The sequence below is a fragment of the Chiloscyllium plagiosum genome, unplaced genomic scaffold (genome assembly GCF_037043375.1).
Source record: "Chiloscyllium plagiosum isolate Xiang-an unplaced genomic scaffold, Cpla_swu_hap1 HiC_scaffold_4, whole genome shotgun sequence".
Classification (NCBI taxonomy): domain Eukaryota; kingdom Metazoa; phylum Chordata; class Chondrichthyes; order Orectolobiformes; family Hemiscylliidae; genus Chiloscyllium; species Chiloscyllium plagiosum.
Window position 1 is genome coordinate 41,692,045 of NW_028270142.1, and position 20,929 is coordinate 41,712,973.

Below are 20,929 nucleotides of genomic sequence, written 5' to 3' on the forward strand. Positions count from 1 at the left end.
AATTAGTTACTATAAAAATTAAAATCAGCTGAATTCAGTACAAGTCAAAGTGCCAATTATAATGAATTAAAATAGAAAACTCAATAGCTCCATTAAATTAGCTTAGCACACGTTTCAGTTATGTGTTCTTTTAGACAGTGCTTTTAAGATTAAGTAGACTTACTTCTGGGCACAACAAAGTAACCACATTATTCTCAATCACAGCAATATATATTTTTTGGTATATAACAGTACTTCTTCACTGACAGCTTAGTAATCGAGACTGGTTCTTTTCCCTTGTGTGCAATGTTATCTGTACATCACCAGTACATGACTTCATTAAGCACAGAATGATTGTGGAAATACAAAATTTATTTACGTATCTTTATGTGATTGGAAGAGAAGTAATCAGCAAAATTGCCCTTTTTCCATGTTCCCTTCCTCACGCAGAGTATCTTTTCACAGGTATTGGCAGCCCTTCCGTATCTCAACCAATATACAGTGCCATTAAAAGTTGTTTTTTTTGCACACCATCAGGGGGACAACTAGTAAACATCCTGCCAGGTAGCTCCACAAAAGGTGAAAGGCCACATGTGTGCATGTGCTTGAGAGAACATTGCACGAGAAAACGTCACTCATGCATTTTCAGGGAAAACTAGATAAATATCTTGGCAGAGGAATGGAATGAAATTATCCTGGATGGGAAGAGGTTGATAATACAGCATCATGGTGGAGATTGAACAACCGGTCTTTCTGTACGGAAAATACTGTGTAAAGTGAAATGTTTAATTTTGCAGCGAATTATACCATGAATATGCCAAAGAACCCTGTTAGTTTTGGTTAAGTTTCATTGCTGTGAATTCTTAATTTACTGATTGCTTTCATTAAAGATATGAACACAGGAAATTTATAATACCATTCTAAACACTAAAACAGAAAATAAAACTTGAAAATTTTTGAGCTGTGATTCAATTGTTTATGTACTCTGATCCTATTCAGTTCAAGTTGGTATTTGATCTCCACCCCCTTTGTGCATTACCACAAGAGAATGACTAGCTGAAAATTGGTACTAGCAATCCCATAATTAACAGTCCAAAGACTTGACTGCAACACAAGCGTGTGAAGCTAATTTGAAAATATAGAATTCAACATTACATGGATTGCAAGCAATATAATACTATGAAAAGTATAAAATCAATACAGCTGTAAACGTTAATGCACGCTTGACACCCTGCGTTTATTTACATCAAAAGGGATATCTGACTTTTTTTAAGGAAATAAGTGGCTGAATACTTTGGGGTTACTTTCCCTGCGGTTTTGGAGGCTGCGAGGTGACCATACAGAGGTTATTTCAGGAAAGTGTTTGATAAGGTTCCCCATGGTAGGCTATTGCAAAAAATACAGAGGCATGGGATTGAGGGGGATTTAGTAGTTTGGATCAGAAATTGGCTAACCAAAAGAAGACAGAGGGTGGCGATTGATGGGAAATGCTCAACCTGGAGTTCAGTTAGTAGTGGTGTACCATGAGGATCTGTTTTGGTGATTCACTTTGGAAGGAGTAACAGGAAAAACAGACTACTGGACTAATGGTAAGATCCCTGGTAATGTGAAGGAGCAGAGATCTCAGTGTCCATGTGCACAGATCTCTGAAAGTTGCCACCCACATTGACAGAGTTGTTAAGAAGACGTATGGTAAGTTAGCTTTTATTGGTAGAGGGATTGAGTTTCGGAGCCATGAGATTATGCCACAGTTGTACAAAACTGTGGCATGGCCGCACTTGGAGTATTGCTTACAGTTCTGGTCACTGCATTATAGGAAGGATGTGGAAGCATTGGAAAGGGTGCAGAGGAGATTTACCAGGATGTTGCCTGGTATGAAGGGAAGGTCTCATGAGGAAAAGCCTTATGAGGAAAGGCTGTTTTCATTATAGAGAAGGAGGGTAAGAGGTGACTTAATAGAGGCGACTTAATAGAGGCATACAAGCTGATCAGAGGATTAGATAGGGTGGACAGTAATGTTCAGTGAATCTTTCCTTGGATGGTGATGGCTCGCACAACGAGACATAGCTATAAATTGAGGGGTGATAGATATAGGTCAGATGTCAGAGACAGGTTCTTTACTCAGCGGAGTGAGGTTGTGGAATACCCTGTCTACAACAGCAGTGGACTCACCAACATTAAGGGCATTTAAATGGTCATTGGATAAACATATGGACAATAACGGAGTAGTGCAAGTTAGATGGACTTTAGACTGGTTTTGTAAGTTGGTGCAACATCAAAGGCCAAAGGGTCTGTCTGCGCTGTAATGCTCTATGTTGAAAAAAATCATTATGGGCATCAATACGGCACATAGACAAGGGCTTTTTCCCAGGGTAGGGGAGTCCAAAACTCGAGGACATAGGTTTCAGATGAGAGGGGAAATATTTCAAAGGGACCTAAGGGGCAACTTTTTCTACACAGAGGGTGGTGTGTGTACAGGATTAACTGCCAGAGGAAGTGTTAGAGGCTGCTACAATTGCAACATTTAGAAGGCATCTGGATGGGTAAATGAACAGGAAAGGTCAGGGAGATACGGGCCAAATGCTGGCAAATGGGACTAGCTTAGTTTAGGATAAGCAGTTGGACTGAAGGGTCTATTTCCATGCTGTACAGCTCTTCAACTCTAAATAGTCAGACATAGCACATAATGTGAAGTCCCACATAGGCAGCTTATTTCAACTGCAAAGTTTCTTTCCTGCTCCCAAATTGTCCTTCTGTAAAATTTGTTTCTGTAAGAAAAAAAAACCATATATCATTTTTAATAGTCAACAATCTATCTACCATGTTTCACTCCTCCAATTTTGCCCGACTGAACAGACCCAACTTAATTCGCTCTATCGCAGGCAGACATGTGTTCAGCTATCTTGGCCCCCAAGTTTTGGATTCTTTTCCTCAAATTCAACCTCCAACAAGGAATTTTATTTATATAGTGCCTTTGATATCCTCAAGACATTCCAAAGCACACCAAAACAACTGAAGCCTTTTCAAATTTAGTCATTGCTCTTGAAATAATTCCAGTGTCCCGTCACCACGTCACCTTTTATTGACATGTGGAAAGTCCTTGACATTAATCCAGGTCCCTCAGAGCCAGCTCTCAAGAGTACATAGCACACATGGCACTTTTGTTTTTACCTGTCAGCCAAGGCTCCTCAATTAGGGCTGTTAATCTGGTCCAATCAACAAAGTCATTCTATGAGGTCCCCCTCGCTAACTTTGTTACAATCACTACAGCTATAGTGTTGGGAACCAATTTGTATGCAGCAAGATTTCACAAATGGAAATTGGATAATGGCCAGATCATCTGTTTAATGGTGTTGACTAAAAAAATAAATAATGGCCACAACTCCACTGTTCTTTTTTTTTAAAAAACAGCATGTTTGACATTCACCAACATGAGCAGCAAGAGATTTACTTTAATGTTTCATCTCCAAGATTGCACCAGTTCAATGATGTTATGACACATCTAGGACAGGTTGAATGAAACTGGACCTTATAAGAGGTAGGAACAATACCACTGAGCGACAAGAGCACAAGGGACTGCATAAATTTGGTATTCGTACAAACATTGGTGGGAAAATAAACAGAGCTCAAGGATTCTGTGAAGCGATATAAACAAGCATGTGAGTAACAACAAACTGATAGATGGAATATGATGTAGAAAAATGTGAACTTGCCTACTTTGACAGAATGAATTGAAAAGTAGTACATTATTAATGTGATGAGAGTTTATAGCATTCTGAGGTGCAGAATTCTCCCTCAGCAGTTAAATTGTGTAAAAACAGAGATTTCTGTGCACAATCCCTCAAATAGGATTCAAAACCAAAACACTGGTTTCTGAGGGGTGTGCTACTAAATGAGCCACGCTCAATCCATACTTTAAATGTAAGCCTGTTAAACATCTACCAGTACGATATACAAAGTATGAGTAGGTCATTCAACCACTTAAGTTTTCTCTGTCAGCTGAAAGCTGAAATCAAAGCAATACCATTGGGTGACAAGAGTACAAGGGACTGGATAAATTTGGTATTCATACAAAGATAAGTAGGAAAATAAGCAGAGCGCAAGGATTCTGTTAAGTGATATAAACAAGCAAGTGAGTGACAACAAATTGGTAGATGGAATATGATGTAGAAAAATGTGAACTTTCCTACTTTTATAGAATGAATTGAAAACTGGAAATACTCAGCAGGTCAGGCAGCATCAGTGGAAAGATTGGTTACATCAGCATTTCAGGCTGATGACTTCTCCAAATCTGCAAGATGTTAAACAGAATCTGTCAGGTCATTGGCCTGAAATATATTGCTACCTTCCTCTCTTCATATAATACACGACTTGCTGGATATATTCATGGCTGGTCCAATTGTGGCCTCAATTCCACATTCATATTTCCACACAATATCTTTTGATATACTTCATAGTCAGGAATCTATTAATCTCGGTCATAAAAATTCAGTGATCCAACCCCCAGTGTTCTCTGGGGAAAGAATTTCTCAGACCTGTGACATCGCCTCACCACTTCCACACACAGAAACAACTTCTCATCAATACATCTCAAGTGAGACTCCCCTCATTTTTAAACTGTGTCCCTTGTTCTATTAGGAAAAATATTCATTCAGCATCTACCCTGTCAAATCCCTTCAGGATCTTATGTTTCAGAAGAACTAAAAGTTCTCTAACAATAAATGACAACATTACATTTGCCTTCCTAAACCCTTGCTGTAGCTGTTTGCCATCATTTTGTGATCCCTCTGCACCTCAGAATCCTGTAATCTCTCCTCACATTAATAATATACAACCCTGTAGTTTTCAATTCATCCTGTCAAAAATAGGCAAGTTCAATTTTTCCCACATCATAGTCCATCTACCGATTTGTCATCACTCACTCACCTGTTTATATCCCTTAACAGAATCCTTGTGCTCTGCTTATTTTCCTACCTATCTTTGTACGATTACCAAATTTATCTAGTCCCATGTGCTCTTGTTGCCCAATGGTAGTGTTCCTAATCCTTAGAAGGTCCAGGTTCGTCCAACCTGTCCCAGAGTGTCATGACATAGCTGAACAGGTTGATCCAAAATATTTATAACCAGTCCCTTTCACCAAAGTCATAAATATAAATTTTAAGTATCTGCCTGAGTATATGAATAGGAAGGGTTTGGAGGGATATAGGCCAGGTGCTGGCAAGTGGGAGTAGATTGGGTTGGGATATCTGGTTGGCATGGACGGGTTGGACGAAGTGTCTGATTCCATGCTGTACATCTCTATGACTCTCTATGTATTAAATGGAGAAAAGTATTTAGCTGGGTGCATTTTATGAGCTTCTGAAATAATGTAGCACAACATAATTATTGCATAAAAAGCATAACATTTAGTAGAACTGCTCCAGCACAATACAGCTTTTCGTATTAACCAGCTGTTTACAATGCTCAAGTCCCAAATTTCCCACTGCAGCACTTAAATAATTTAACCTGCAGTATTTATAATTGGCATATTTCTCAAACATACTGTTGGGTGTTCAGGATCACTTGGGTTCTGAAGTAGAGAAAATCAATTCTCGGCTTTCAGCATTGTCCTCTTACGCATCATATACTGGTGATATAAGACCTCACGCTTCTCTCCTCAACCTTCACTCCCAGTTGCCACCATTTATTGCACTAATATCTCGAAGTGATCATTTCCCACAAACACTGCATTATTTACGTCAATCCCATTGCCTCTTGAAAAATGAGAATGTCAAAGAGATTAGTACTATGATTGTACCCTGTCAAGCACAGTGTATTTGATCATACAGTAGAAAAGGTATCACCCTACCAAGTTTAACACAAGGATGTCTTCATTCTAAGAATGAACCAGTTTTGACAATCCAGTAAGCTGGATCCCAGCGATCCTTATGTCAAGGCTGGAGCAGCCTTCGCCGGTTATCAAGCTGCGCAGCAAAGAGGTCAGTCAAATCAGATTTGATAGGAGTTGCTCACAGAGCTAAAATTACAGTACCCAACAAAAATTTTAAGCCAGCAAATTGCCAGTCCACAGGATTATGACAATGTGGCGTGTGTAGTGGTTAAGAAAATTGACAAATGCAGACATTATGTTTTGTAGTAGCACAATTAAAGCAGTGGATAAAAAACAACTCTAATCTTTTAACTATTTGGGATCATGCATAGTTATATATCACAATGTGAAATCAATTTAAAACCAGCTAGCTGATAGAAGACTTTTTTCTTGAAAGAAAGCAGAACTAACTTTTAAAATTGCACTGAGAGTGGATTATGCACCAGCACTGCAAGCTTTTGTGGAGGGGGAAAGGTGCATCTGAAAAACATTTGATTCTGGTCAACATGTGTGACTAATTTTACCAACTCTCTGGGATTGTGGTGAAGTCATGAAGATGGATTAGACAGACAACAACATAGAAATTCAGCCTTTTTGGTTCATTATGGGCAATAGGGCACCGCAGCTTCGCAATTTATGACATCTCATTCACTCACTAATACCCTTACTTTCCTCCCACAAAACTAATTTTTTTACCTACTCCACAGAGATACATTATGCACAGGAGCTTCTAACTGCAAGCAGATCTCAGCATAACCAGACAATTTGCAGTTAAATCTCTCAATTCCTGACAGGTTCTGTTGAACGTCGACGTTCTGAAGGTTTGGAAAGACTTCTTTTTGGTGTGACAGATATACTTAGCAGGGCAGGGTGAACTGTGCAGTGATGTGCCCACACTTGAAATGTCAACTCATCCACTATCTGAAAGCCAACCAGCCAAGCCAATTTTCTGCTTAATATTTTCAGCATCTATCATTATTTTTTCCCATGTGCGCTTAGTCCTCTTAAGATTTATCTGCCCATGGTTTAAATCAGAACACTTGTATGTGTGTACAGGCAGACAGTGAGTGACATGCTAAGGAATGGGAACATTGTTATGCTTAATGAGCTGCACAGAAGCAAACAAGATAAAAAGTTTCATATGAATCAACCTTCCCAGAATTTGGGACTAAAGGAATGGAGTGGGTAAAACAAATTTGAGCCTTAGTTACTGGAGCATACTGAAGTAAACAAAATGAGAGAAATGTCTATCATTCACTTTTTTTAATACCCAAAAATTCTCTTTGTGATACTGCAATGTTAATTACTACATTTTGTTTCTAATTCTGACTGGTAAATTAGTTTATATTATCCTGACTGTAATATTGGCGTAACTGGATGGGGAAAAAGATTCCATAGGGCAAAAAACACTGATTTGATCAGTGACACCTCTGTCCTGATGAAGGGAAAATATGGTGTCCGACACTGCTGTATTAATATTACAGCAGTTATTTAAGAATCAGCAGGATTCATAGCTCCAGTCAGATTTCTCATGAGCTAGTGCTCCATTCCCCAGGATCCTATTCCAAGATTTTTTTGTTAAAAAGTGTTTTGGGATTCATTTTGTATGCTTCACTTGTAAATTGCACCAATGGCTCCAGTTAATGGAATTACACGAAAGCAGAAGAGTTTCCTGGTTCATTCACACGCACATGCCAAAGAGCAGGATAGGCCAATTGGACCCATTTGCATGCTCTGCCGCTGGATGACATCATGCCTAATCGAAATGTTGTCTCTACTGTCCATACTCTGAGCAACACCACAGAAAGTACATCAAGCAGCTAGAACTCTTCACTTAGATAACCAACTTATTAAAGAAAAATGCCTTATTCTGCAACATGTATGTAAGGTGGACTTTGCAAACAGATTGTTGTTGGGAGTCAGTTCTTTAATCCTAAATGGATTAAAGCTTGCCACAAATCCAGTTGGACATGTCAGCAGATAACTGAGTGACCTTGATACAACAGTACTCGACACCAGATTTTCCACTCGTCTACTCTTCCAGTTGCAGATTCAAAGGTAGAAAAACTATTTTACTGAATATCAGATCAGGCACAGAATAAAGTTGCCTTCACTTTGTTCCAACATACTGTGATTCTAATCGAAGACCAATTATCCCAATTAATGAGCTCATGTGAATTTCTTAATTTTTTTGAGCACTTTATGTCAATTAACCATTTATGTTCTGCTATTATTACATACAGACTGGCAACCCATTGTAAATGATGATCAATGTCTCAAGCCCCACCTAAGCTGATTTTACAACCTTGCTTAATGACATGTCAGACCCCAGGCAAAGATATTGCTCATTTTCATTTGCCTTCAGCTGGATAGTATTTAAACAGTCACCAAATTCAAACAATGAAAATAGGACTCAGGAACAATGGTAATGTCATCATCTCTAAGCCATATTTAAGCTCCAACTGTGGAACACCACTGGTTATAGGTCTCCAATCCAAAAAATAACCCTCCACCATTACTCGATGTCTCCTATTGTTAAGCCAATTTTGTATCCAATTGGCAAGCTCATCCTGAATCCCACGTGACCTAACTCACTAATTGTCTACCATGTGGAACCTTGTCAAAGGTTTTACTGTACTCCAAGTAAAACTCTTACCTTAAGTGTCTCTCTCTGGCTATTGATCTCTCTCCAAGTGGATGAAGTACCTTTGTATCTTTCTTATTTACGCCTCTCATAATCCTATACACCTCTATCTGATCCCTTCTGAACCTTCAATGCTCCTATGAAAACAACCCCAGCTAATATATTTTTTCCTCATAAATCTCTAGCCCAGGCATCATTCCAGTAACACTCCTCTGCATCTTCTCTCGAATGCAATCACATCCTTCCGATAGTGTTGTGTCCAGAATTGCACACAGTAGTTCAATTGTGGCCTAACCAGTGTTTTATGTGTTTCTGGTGTAATCATCTTGCTCTTGTATTTGAAAAGTGTTGTGCTAGGAAAGCACAGCAGGTCAGGCAGCATCCAAGGAGCAGGAGAATCGATCTTTCAGGCATAAGCCCTTCATCGGGAATCATTCCTGAAGAAGGGCTTATGCCCGAAACGTCAATTCTCCTGCTCCTCGGATGCTATCTTACCTGCTATGCTTTTCCAGCACAACATTCTCGACTCTGATCTCCAGCATCTGCAGTCCTCACTTTCTCCTCTTGTACTCTATGCTTTGGCTATAGTTCATTCAAAGTGGAATCCCAGGTAGACAGAGTAGTGAAGGTGGTATTTGGGTTGCTTGTCCTTACTGGTCTGTGCATTGTCTTTAGGTGTTGGGAGGTCATATTGCGGCTGTACAGGAATTAGTTAGCATTATTTGAATGTTGCATGAAATTCTGGTCTCCCTGCTATAGGAAGGATGTTGTGAAACTTGAAAGAGTTCAGAAAAGTTTTACCAGAGTTGGAGGATTTGAGCTGTACGGAGAGGCAGAATAGACTCGGGCTACTTCCTGGAGTCTCAGAGGCTGAGAGTGAACATATGGAGGGGCAGAATTATGGTGAATAGCCAAGGTCTTTTCCCCAGGGTGAGCGAGTCCAAAACTAGAGGGCACAGATTCAAGGTAAGAGGGAAAATATTTAAAAGGAGCCTAAGGGGCAAATCTTTCATACAGAGGGCAGTGTGTATGTGGATATGGCCAAATGCTGGCAAATGGACTAGAATAATTTAGGATATCTGGTCGGCATGGATGAGTTGGACTGAAGGATCTGTTTCCATGCTGTACAGATCTATGGTTAATAAAGGCAACTAGCCCATATGCTTTAACTACTTTAACGAGCTGCCCTACCTTCAGCAAACTGTGGATATACTCACCAAGGTCCCTCTGGTCTCCAGTACTTTCCAGGGTCTTACCATAAAAATATACATGGTGTAATCCCTGCCCTATCAGCCCTCCCCAAGTCCATTACCTTAGACTTTTCCATGCTGAATTCCATTTGTCACTTGCCCACCTGACCAGTCCTTGTGCACTTCACAGCTGGTTTTTTTTTAAACCATCCCACCAACTTTGGGTCATTGTGGACTTCTTAATTACATCCCTACATTAGAGTTGAAATTATTAACAAACATCACAAACAGCAAAGACTCTAGCAACAAGCCTTATGGAACCCCACTGAAAACAGTCTTCCAGTCACAGAAACAACACTTGATCATCAACCGCTGCTTCCTGCCTGTCAGCCAACTTTGGATCCAATGTACCACTTGGTCTTGGAATCCATAGGTATTACTTTCTTGACCAGTCTGCCATTATAGACCTGATCCACGGCTTTGATAAATTCTACATAGACCACAAGAAATATTATCCTCATCAAACACGTCCATCCCCTAACAAATCCATACTGACCACCCTGATTAATCTGTCTCTCTCCAAGTGCAGATACATTCTGTTCCTCAGAATTCTTTTCAATAACTTCTCCACCACTAAGGTTAGATGACTGCCTGTAATTTCCTTGCCTATCCCTCCCCACCTTGTATTATTTGTAAGAACAAAATGTTACCAGTTTTCTAGTAGCTCACCTGTGGCCAGAAGAGATCTGAAAATTACTGCCAAAGTCCCTGATATATCCTCACTTGCCTCCTTCAACAAGCTAAGATTCATCTCATTCAGATCTAAAGATTGGTCAACTTTTAAGTTTGCTAAACCCAATAGAGTCAACTCTCTCACGAGATCAATTCCTTCCAACACTTCAAAAGTTGTCCATTCTAATGTATATTCTGGATTGTCCTTTCCCATTGTGTAAAGTAATACAAAATACTTGCTGAAGTCTGCACCCACGTATTTTGAGTCCACACAAATTATCTCTATGGTCCCCAAAAGGCCCTACTATCCCTAGTTATTCACTTGCTCTATTACACATTTTAAAAATCCCAATGGGTTTTCCTTTATTCTACATTAATATATTTGATGCATTCCCTCACTTTTTTAAATTTCCTTATCAAGTTTTCCCCCACATTTTTAATACTATGTTGGTACTCCACTATACTGAGCCCTCAGTACCTGTCAGATTCCTTCCTCCTCCCCCCACCACCCCTGCCAATCTTAACCTTTATGGGCCTTGATATCTCTGGTCTTGATCCCACCCTTGCCCTTTATGGAACATATTTGCTCTGTACTCTTACTTTTCATCCTCGAATGCCTTCACTACTCAGACAGTAGGTGTTCCCAGTCAACTTGGGCCAAATTGCATACTTTCTTGGTAAAGTTAGCTTCTCCCCAGTTTAGAACTTTTTCTTTTTCTCAGTCTATCCTTACCTTCTCCAATAACTAGTCTAAATCTAATTGAGTTATGGACCCATCTCACATTTGCCTGGGCTCATTTCTAAATACCTAACTACTTCCATCCCTTCTTTGGCTTTTTATGTACGAACTAAGAAAGTCTGCTTGAATACAGTTTAAGAGCTTTGCTCCCTCCCTACCCTACACAGTAAAACTATACAAGTTAATACGTGGAAAATTAAAATCCCCACTTACTCCCTTATTATCCTTGCATGTCTCTGAAATATGATTACATATTTTATCTTCTATTGCTCCTTGATTGTTTGGGGCCTGTAATACACAATCTTAATTCCAATTTTGTTGTCTCTTAGAAAAGGATGCAATCTCACCTCCTGTCTCTTCAAAGTGTGTTCTCAATCGGCAAGGCACATGTGTCAGAGGTGTGAAGGAATGCTTTCTACTGGTCTTGTTCCAGTACTCAAGAAACTTGATACCATCAGGACACAGCATAGATAGCTTGATTGATCAATATTCACATTCACCACATTAAACATTCATTCTCTTCAGCACCAGTGCACCCAGCCAGCAGTGTGTATCATCTACAGGATGCATTGTAGCAACTCGCCCTTGGATACTTGAAAATACCTTTCCAAACCACTGGCCTCTCCTTAAAATGAATGCATGCATGTTCCTCTTTACATGTCACACCATCTTGATTCCTATAAAAGCCACTCCATTGCAAACCGGGAGTTGTTTTGATTACAGATCCAGATCGCAGCCTTTTATATCCTGTTTCCAAGAGGCAACAAAACAAATTAATATCGGTCAGCACTTTCGAGAAATGTAACCAGCCCAACCATGTTTCATTTTAAATTCTTACTTTAAGGCTTCTGCTGCCCGTCCAGCTCATGCATTTAATAGTTCTGAAAGAAGAACACGTCAAGTACTTTTTGAAGAAATCTTTTTACTAATTCAGTGTACAAGCATTTGAAGATTTTCTTCAATTTGTATCTCTGATTAATTTTTAAGATAGGTAATTTATTGTTGGCTAACAAAGGAATTAAAAGGATATTGGGATAGATAGGAAAGCGGAGTTGAGGTCACAATCAGATCAGCCACGATTTTATCAAGCAGAGTTGATTTGAGGGGTTGAAAGTTTTAAAATTTATTTAAAGGGAAATGGGCATGGCTATGTTCGTGAGCAGTTTGTTCACATTCTAATTGACCTGGAGAAGGTGGTAGTGAACTGCCTTCTTGAACCACTGCAGTGTAGGAACACCCATAACACTGTTTGAAAGAGAATTAAGACTTTCAAAGGTACTGAAGAATGGCAACATAGTTCCAAGTCAGGGTGGTGACAGACTGGGGGGAGAACAGGTGGTGTGGTGGGGGTTCCATGCATCTGCTGCTCTTGTTCTTTCAGGCAGTAAAAGTCACGGGCTGAAGTTTGCTGTTGAATGAGCTTTGATGAATGCTGCAGTGCATCTTGCTGACACTATGCATCAGTGGGGAAGGGAGTGAATGTACAACATAGAAGGTCTAGTTACGAAGTTTGCAGATGACACCAAAATTGGAGGTGCAGTGGACAGTGATAAAAGGTTACCCCAGAGCACAACGGGATCTTGATCAGATGGGCCAGTGGGCTGAGGAGTACCAAATGGAGTTTAATTCAGATAAATGTGAGGAGTTGCATTTTGGAAAGGCAAATCAGAGCAGAACTTATACACTTAATGGTAAGGTCCTGGGGCGTGCTGAACAAAAAGACCTTGGAGTGCAAAGTAGAAAGTAGAGTCACAGTCAAAGGATAGTAAAGACGACGTTTGGTACGCTTTCCTTTATTTGTCACAGCATTGAATATAGGAGTTGGGAGGTCATGTTGCGGCTGTACAGGACATTGGATATTGCATGCAATTCTGGTCTACTTCCTATCAGAAGGATGTCGTGAAACTTGAAAGGGTTCAGAAAAGATTTACAAGGATGTTGTCAGGGTTAGAGGATTTGAGCTATAGGGAGAAGCTGAATAGGCTGGGGCTGTTTTCCCTGGAACATTGGAGGCTATGAGGTGACCTCAGAGGTTTATAAAACCATAAGGGGCATGGATAGGATAAATAGACAAGGTCTTTTTCCTGGGGTGGTGGAGTCCAGAACTAGAGGGTGTAGGTTTTAGGGTGAGACGGGAGAGACATAAAATGGACCTATGGGGCAACTTTTTCACAGAGAGGGTGGTGCACATATAGAGTGAGCTGCCAGAGGAAATGGTGGAGGCTGGTACAATCGCAGTATTTAAAAGGCATCTGGATGGGTAAATGAATAGGAAGAGTTGAGAGGGACATGGGCCAAATTCTGGCAAATGGGGCTAGACGAGGTTCGGATATCTGGTCGGCATGGAAGAGTTGGTCCGAATGGTCTGTTTCCATTCTGTACATCACTATGACTCTATGATAAGGTGATGGATGAAACGCCATCGCAACAAACTGTTTATCATGAATGCTGTCAAGCTTCTTCAGTATTGCTGGAGCTGTAACCTCCCATTCAAGTGGAGAATATTCTATCATACTCCTGATTTTTGTCTTGTAGATGGTGGATAGATTTTGAGGAGTGAGGAGGTAAGTTACTCACTGCAGAACCCATAACTTCTGACCACTCTGATCACCAAAGTACTTAGAAGGCTGGACCAGTTCAGATTCTGGTCAACAGTAACCTCCAAAATTATGATTTTTGTTCATAATCCGATGTAACGAGATTGCCAAAGAAAATACAAGTTGTGTTTCAGCTATAAATTTCCTTCCTATTTTTAAAATAGGAATGTTGCACCTTCTTCCCCTCTGAATGAGAACTAACAGAAATGCTCATGAATCAAAGGGTCCCTGAGGGTTAATGCTTCATGTTCATCACAAGAATAAAGAGTGAAGACGACAGGTCACTATCATTATGGCAATATCTGCATTGTCAGTAATGCCCAATCCTAAACTTTAGTTTGTTTTAATGTTGTAGCAGGTAGCCCAATCTCACTGAATGTCAAGAACTTCTATAAAATTCCAATTATAAATTTGATCATTCCTCATATTTTCTGAAGATTTACAATTCCTGCATCTAGACCATGAACAAGCTTTCATGAGCATGCAGTGAAGGCTGGTGAAGATAATAAATAAGCACAAAGCACCTGCAAATCAAATGCTACCGCTCATGCAACTATCAGCATATACTTCTATTGTTCCCTGCCTTGTACTTAGCGGCCTTTCCCACTAATATATCTACAATATTCACTTCAATTATGTCCTGTTGTAGTGAGGTCCACATTCTCAACACTCTCTATATAAAGAAGCTTCTTCTGCATTACCTGGTGAATTCCAGTTCACAAAACAGAAAGATGGGAAATGCTTGCGTGTAGAGCAAGTTATAAAGGGAAGAAATCATTACATACCATAACACAAACTGGAAACACTAAGAGACAGCACGCATGAGAGGGGGAGAGAGCGCACATGCAAGAGAGCACAGAGAGCACGGGAGAAGAATGCAGTTAGGAGGAACAAATGATCAAGCCTGATTAAGTAATACATAATTTCATGGTACTACAGCCAAAGTGAATGGTAATGGATATTGTATAAAACCAATGTTTTCATTGGTATTTAAAACTATTGTCATTCACCCATAACTTTGCACAAAACAGTCATTGAAAGGTTAACATCTGCTTGAAAGATCATGACTCAGATGAACCAATAAAAGGATTTTCATAAACACATTTTATGTGAAGTACTCATCACAAATACTGACTTCATATAAACCCGACAACACTTATTGCATTTAGGCTTAAAGCAATATTGTAGACACCACCACAGCTTTGTACATAATTACAATTACAGCACTTTTCTCATACCACAAACTGTAGCTCCCGCTAGAAGAAGCCCAAGAAAAAACAACTTCTAGCAAATACTCAGTTGGTAAGAGTTACAAATCATGAGCTAATTCATCTCATTTTCAGCCAGTTTTCAAAAATGATCATGCTATATCACATTTGGTTTACTTCTCCATTTAATAAAGAAATAAAGCCTGCATTTATACAGCATATTTCCAACTTCAGGACACTCTCCAGTGCTTCAAAGCCAATAAAACTATTGTAAAATAGGAAATGCCCCAGTTAATTTGTTCACAAAAAAAAAATCACAATGAACAAGATAAAGATCAAATAATCAGTTCCTGTGATGTTTGGCTCAGTATTAATTATTAGTTTGGAGATCTCACTACTCTCTGGGTTTTTTTTTAAAAATCCACCTGAGATGGCAAACAGAGCCTTGGTTTAATGGATCATCTGTAAGATGACATTCATGACAATGCAGCTGTCCCTCAGAAAATGAGAATGCCAACTTGAAGCAAAACACCATTTGAGTAGTTATTGGGCTCAGTAAATTAGTGTACAGTAATTCAATTTACAAAGAAATATACATTACTGTGCTGTAAAATATCCACATAAACTTTGAATCTGTTATCCTTTCCAAAGTTACTGGCTACTGCAGTCTAATTTATATTTCTCACCTTTGGATGTCTTGCCTGAGGCTGCTGGACGAAGCGCAGTCAGGTTATTAAGAACTCATTTGTGGACAAGGAATTGGCACTGCCCATTCTGGCCAAATTGATAGATACCAGCATCACTGACAACAGCCGAACTCCAATCAGAATCATTTGGGGAGGTAAGAAACTGAAAACTAAAGGCAGATTAAAGCATTTCCTGAACATTAACACCCTGCAAATGTAACTTAATTATGCACCTTTGACATCATTGAAAGATGCAATTTTTTTTAAAAGGGGGGTATACTATAGCTGACACTGAAACTTATCACGTGCAGCATGAAGATATAATAGAGCACCAAGTACTGAAACAAACTCACCGACTCACACTCACGCAGCTTCTTCTGAGCACCATCAAAATCAAAATTCACGTATAGGCATTCCACAAACTCTGTGATGGGGTCCTTGTAAGTATAAGATTCCTGTAGTAATAATAATCAAAAAAACAAATCACTGGAGTCATGATTTGGAGGTGCCAGTGTGTGATTTTTTAACTTTGTAAATCACTGGAGACGGGACATAAAAATGTGACCAACAATAAAATTATTCAGATCTTTTAAGCAGGCTTGAAATTAAAATTCCCAAACTTAAGAATAGTGTCAAAAGATTGCATTTGGCATGACAGACATTGCAAGGTTCGTCGAATAGAACAGAATCCTTTTCAGATCCATTAAGTACAACAAAAATCAATTAATCTAGTTCATATGAAATCTACTGAGATTCATTAACTTGCAGTTCATACAGTAAAGTTTATCTAAGTAGGCTGATAAACTAATGACCAATACTTCAAAACTAAACAATTTACACAAGATTCAGCAATCACTTATCACAGAATGACAAAACGTGTCAATCCCTTCCAACAGTTCAGCCCAGTGAGCAGAAGCCTCCAATTTGTTTGTATTTAAGATCATTCCGAGTTGCACCATTATTAGTCAAAAAATGCTTAAAATAAAGAGTGCCACACAAGTTCAGTTCTGGTTCTCTAAAACTGATCATTTATACAAGTTTGCCCAGTGAGTGAGTAACTGAGCCAGATGAAGTTCAATCAGATAGTTAACTGCTTCATGACTGTGAAGACATGGAGAAAAGATGCACAATGGATTGAATGGCTTCATTCTCCTCAGTGTAATTTTGTGCTCTAACAATTTCACGAAGTTAAACTTTAATACAACATCTATGATGAAGCAAAAGCACTAACTCGATCAAGTGATCCAAGTACTGTGATAGTCCTATAGACAAAAATAGATTTTGGCATTGCCCAAATGAGAACTGTTCTCCAGCAGTATCAAGCTCTTTTCATTTTTTTTCATTCTTTGATGGGATGAAAAGCATCATTGGAATAGTCAGCATTTGCTACTCATCTTTATATTTTCTTGAACAGAGTGATTTACTAATTTAAGTTCAAGAGTCAACCTCATTGTTGACCTGTAACAGATTTCCTTCTCTAAAGCATATTTGTGACCCAGATCAGTTTTGACAACAATCGATGATTGCCTCATGCCCATTATTACTGAGACTAGCTTTCAATTTATTAAGTGAATTTAAATTCCACCAGTTTTCATTGTAGAATTAGAACCGCAGCAGGAAACTGGTCCTCTGGGTTATTATTCCATTGGCATTCCTATTACATCACCATCTCCCCTAACACAAATACAATGAACTCTCTGCTTAATAGTCACATTCTAAATACACCAATGCAAATAAATTATAATGTTTCCCAGAAAAAGAGCCAGAGTATTAAGAGGTTCTGCATTCCACTGATGCAAAACCATAGCTTTATTCTCCAACTCCTGGATTTCATTGAGTTGCCCTACTTCATACCACATTGCCCCTTAACTTCATCAGAAACGGTTATTAACTTTCTACAAAATCATAAATGCAATATCACTAAAGTTTGACTTCAAGAAAACTCCATAGTTATGCTAGAATACAAAGAGTTACTGCAGCTGCAATTCATCAGTTCGGATATTTTGCGATATAGCTGTATCAATGCAGGAGACAACTTAGTTTTGCCTGTATCATGCAAGAGAAGTCAGCAACGAAAGTCACAGTAACACAAAGCCCTGTCAATAATAACAACCACTATCTTTCCACAATTTCCAAGATATCAAAGAAGCAGAAAAATTCAAAACAGTTACAGATGAGCTCAACTGTAATGTAAACGTTGGTCGACGTGTGGCCAAAGTCATCCCTTTCTTGTCCCAGCCCAAGCTTGGCACTGAAATTGTTGTCCAGCATATCAATAAAGCTATCCAATACTTCATTGTTGTCTGAATGCAAGCTTCATAAAGTTGTTCTTCCTGTTTGTCTTTAAAAGTACAGGGAAATATGCACAGCAACAATCAATCAAATGGCAGACCAAAAAAAGTCAAGGAAAAATATTAGGACTGTTCAGAAAAATCTTTGTCCAAAATGTGCGTGAAGGAAGATTATAAATCTTGTGTTTTACAAACAGCTGCATTTTTAAAATGAAATTACCTACTTTATTCCATGACACAGGCCTGCTCAAATGACCCAGCAAGCACCTCAGTTGCAACAAACCACTACAAAGTCTAAAAGGAATGAAATCAGACAAACCACCTGGCACTGGACACAAGTGGTAATTCCAGGCTTTTGCTAACATCTGGAGGCCTGAGCCAAAATTGAGAGAGCTGTCCCACAGACAAGTCTAGTAATAACTTGACAAGTCAAACTCAATGAATCATACATTGCATGTAATGGCCCAGACACCATCACCACCATCTATGGGAAGGACTTATCTTAATGGTTGGTCATGCAGACAAAGGTTGTGACACAGTGGCATACAATCAGGCTGGAGCTGCCCTAAGAGGCATCAATATTAACTCTGGACTCCTTGTGGGTCTGATGGCAAAAGATAAAACATAGACAATGAAACATGTGAAAAACTAACCCATCCCCTGCCTCCTTCAGCTGATGAAATCAGTACTCCTCCTCATTAAATATCACTAGGAGAAAGCACCAAGTGAGGCCTTGAATATTCTCTGCTGGGACCCTTCCAAGAAATCACCAAGAGCGGTTCTAGTGGCACCATTATTCCTCCAGATGTCCCCAACATCATAGAAGTCAACCATTCGACAATTCAACTCACTCCACGATATCAAGAAATAGCTGAAATCACTAAATACTACGAAGATCTTGGATGCCAACGATCTTCCAGCAACAGTACTGAAGACTCGTTGCAATCCTAGCCAAGCTGTTCCAGTACAGTTACACTATTGGCACCTACCGGACCATGGGGAAAATTGTGCAGGTATGTCTTGTGCACAAAAAGCATGACAAATCCAACTCCGCTAACTACTGCCCCATCAGTTTGCAGTCAATCATCAGTAAAGTGAAGAAAGGGTAAACAGTGGATTCAGAATTGGCTTGCCCATAGAAGGCAGAGGGTAATGGTAGAAGGCTGTTTTTCTAGCTGGGGGATCATGACAAGCAGGGTTCCACAGAGATCCTTACTGGGCCCTCAGTTATTTGTGATATATTGGATGAAAATATAGATGGGTAGGTTAGTAAGCTTGCAAACAACACAAAGATTGGGAGAGTTGTGAATAGTGTAGAAGTTGTCAAAGGATACAGCGGGATACAGATCCAGTCCAGACATAGGTGGAGAAATGGAGATGGAGCTTAATTCAGATAAGTGTGAGGTACTGCAGTTTGGAAGATCAAATGTTAAGACAAAGTGCACAGTCCACAGTAGGACCCTGAACAGCATTGATGTACAGAGGGATCTTGGGATTCAGGTCCACAGATCCTTGAAAGTGGCCATACAAGTAGATAGGGTGGTAAAGAAGGTCTATGGTGTACTTGGTATATATTAATTGGGGAACTGAGTACAAGAATCAGGGTGTCGTGTTGCAGCTTTGTAAGACTTTGGTTAGGCCACACAGTATTTCATTCAATTCGGGATTCCACATTACAGGAAGGATGTGAAGGCTTTAGAGAGGGTGCAGAAGAGGTCTACCAGGATGCTGCCCACATTAGAGAGGATGAGCTATAAAAGAGGGGCTAAGAAAACTCAAGTTGTTTCCTCTGGAATAGTGGAGGCTGAGGGGAGACTTGATAGTCTATAAAATTATGAAATGCATAGATAGGGTTGACTGTCAGAATCTTTTTTTTCCCCAAGAGTTGAAATGCACAAGACTAGGGACGATGCATTTAAGGTGAGAGGGGAAAGTTCAAACAAGATGTGAGGGGCAAGTTTGTCGGGAACACACTGCCAGGGGGTGGTCGTGGAGGCAAATACAACAGGGGTATTTAAGTGATTTTGTAAGGAATGGAAGGACAGGCCAAAGGCAAAGGAGATTAATTTAATTTGGCATCACTTTCGGCAAAACGTCATGGACCTAAGGGCCTATTCTTGTGCTGTACTGTTCTATGCTCGATGAATCAAATCGCACTTGCTTAGCAAAAACCTGCTCACTGGTGCTCAGTTTGAGTTCTACCAGGGGAATTCAGCTCTTGACCGCATTGCGTCCTTGGGTCAAACATGGACAAAACAGCTTAATCCCAGAGGTAAGGTGACAGTGACTGCCCTTGATGTTAATGCTGCAGTTGACCAGGTGCAGTATTAAGGAGCCCTGACAAAACTGAAGGCCATGGGAGGGGAAAAAAAAGGAAAAACTCTCCAGTCATAACTAGCACAAAAGAATGTGGTTGTAGTTGAAGATTAATCATCCCATTCAAAGACATCACTGCACATGTTCCTCAGAGTATTAATGCCTTAGGCCAAACAATCTTTAGCTGTCTCAATCACCTTTCCTGTATTATAAATGCCATATGTTGGGATGTTTACTTATGATTGCATAATATTCAGCACCACTTGCCATTCCACAAGTAATGAAGCAGTTCATGTCCACATGCAGCAAGTTCTAGACAACATTCAGGCTTGAACTGACAAAGGCACCACAAATATTTCCTGCCTCAAGTGCAAAGAAACGACTAACCCCCAACAAGAGAGAACCTAAACTATTCCTCTGGGCATTCAATGGTGTGACAGTGACTGAATCCAGTGTGTCATCATTGATGAGAAACTGAACTGGACTAGTCAACCAATATTGAGGCTACAAGGGCAGGTCAGAGGCTAGGAATTCTGCAGCAAGCAACTCGTCTCCTGACTTCCTAGTACTGGCCCTCTATCTGGAAGGCACAATTCAGGAGTGTGATGGAATACTCCACAGTTGCCTAAATGAGTGCTGCATCAAACAACACTCAAGAAGCTTGATCCTTGAAGGACA

General features: G+C 39.7%; 1 protein-coding gene across 1 annotated transcript in view; it reads right to left on the reverse strand.

Moving 5' to 3' along the window:
- LOC122549252 (eukaryotic translation initiation factor 3 subunit E) overlaps positions 1-20,929 on the reverse strand; it is a 156,995-nt gene that overhangs the window by 52,457 nt on the left and 83,609 nt on the right. The window contains exon 9 of the mRNA XM_043688743.2: positions 15,998-16,099. Coding sequence (XP_043544678.1) covers positions 15,998-16,099 — 102 coding nt within the window. The remainder of the gene's footprint in view (positions 1-15,997; positions 16,100-20,929) is intronic.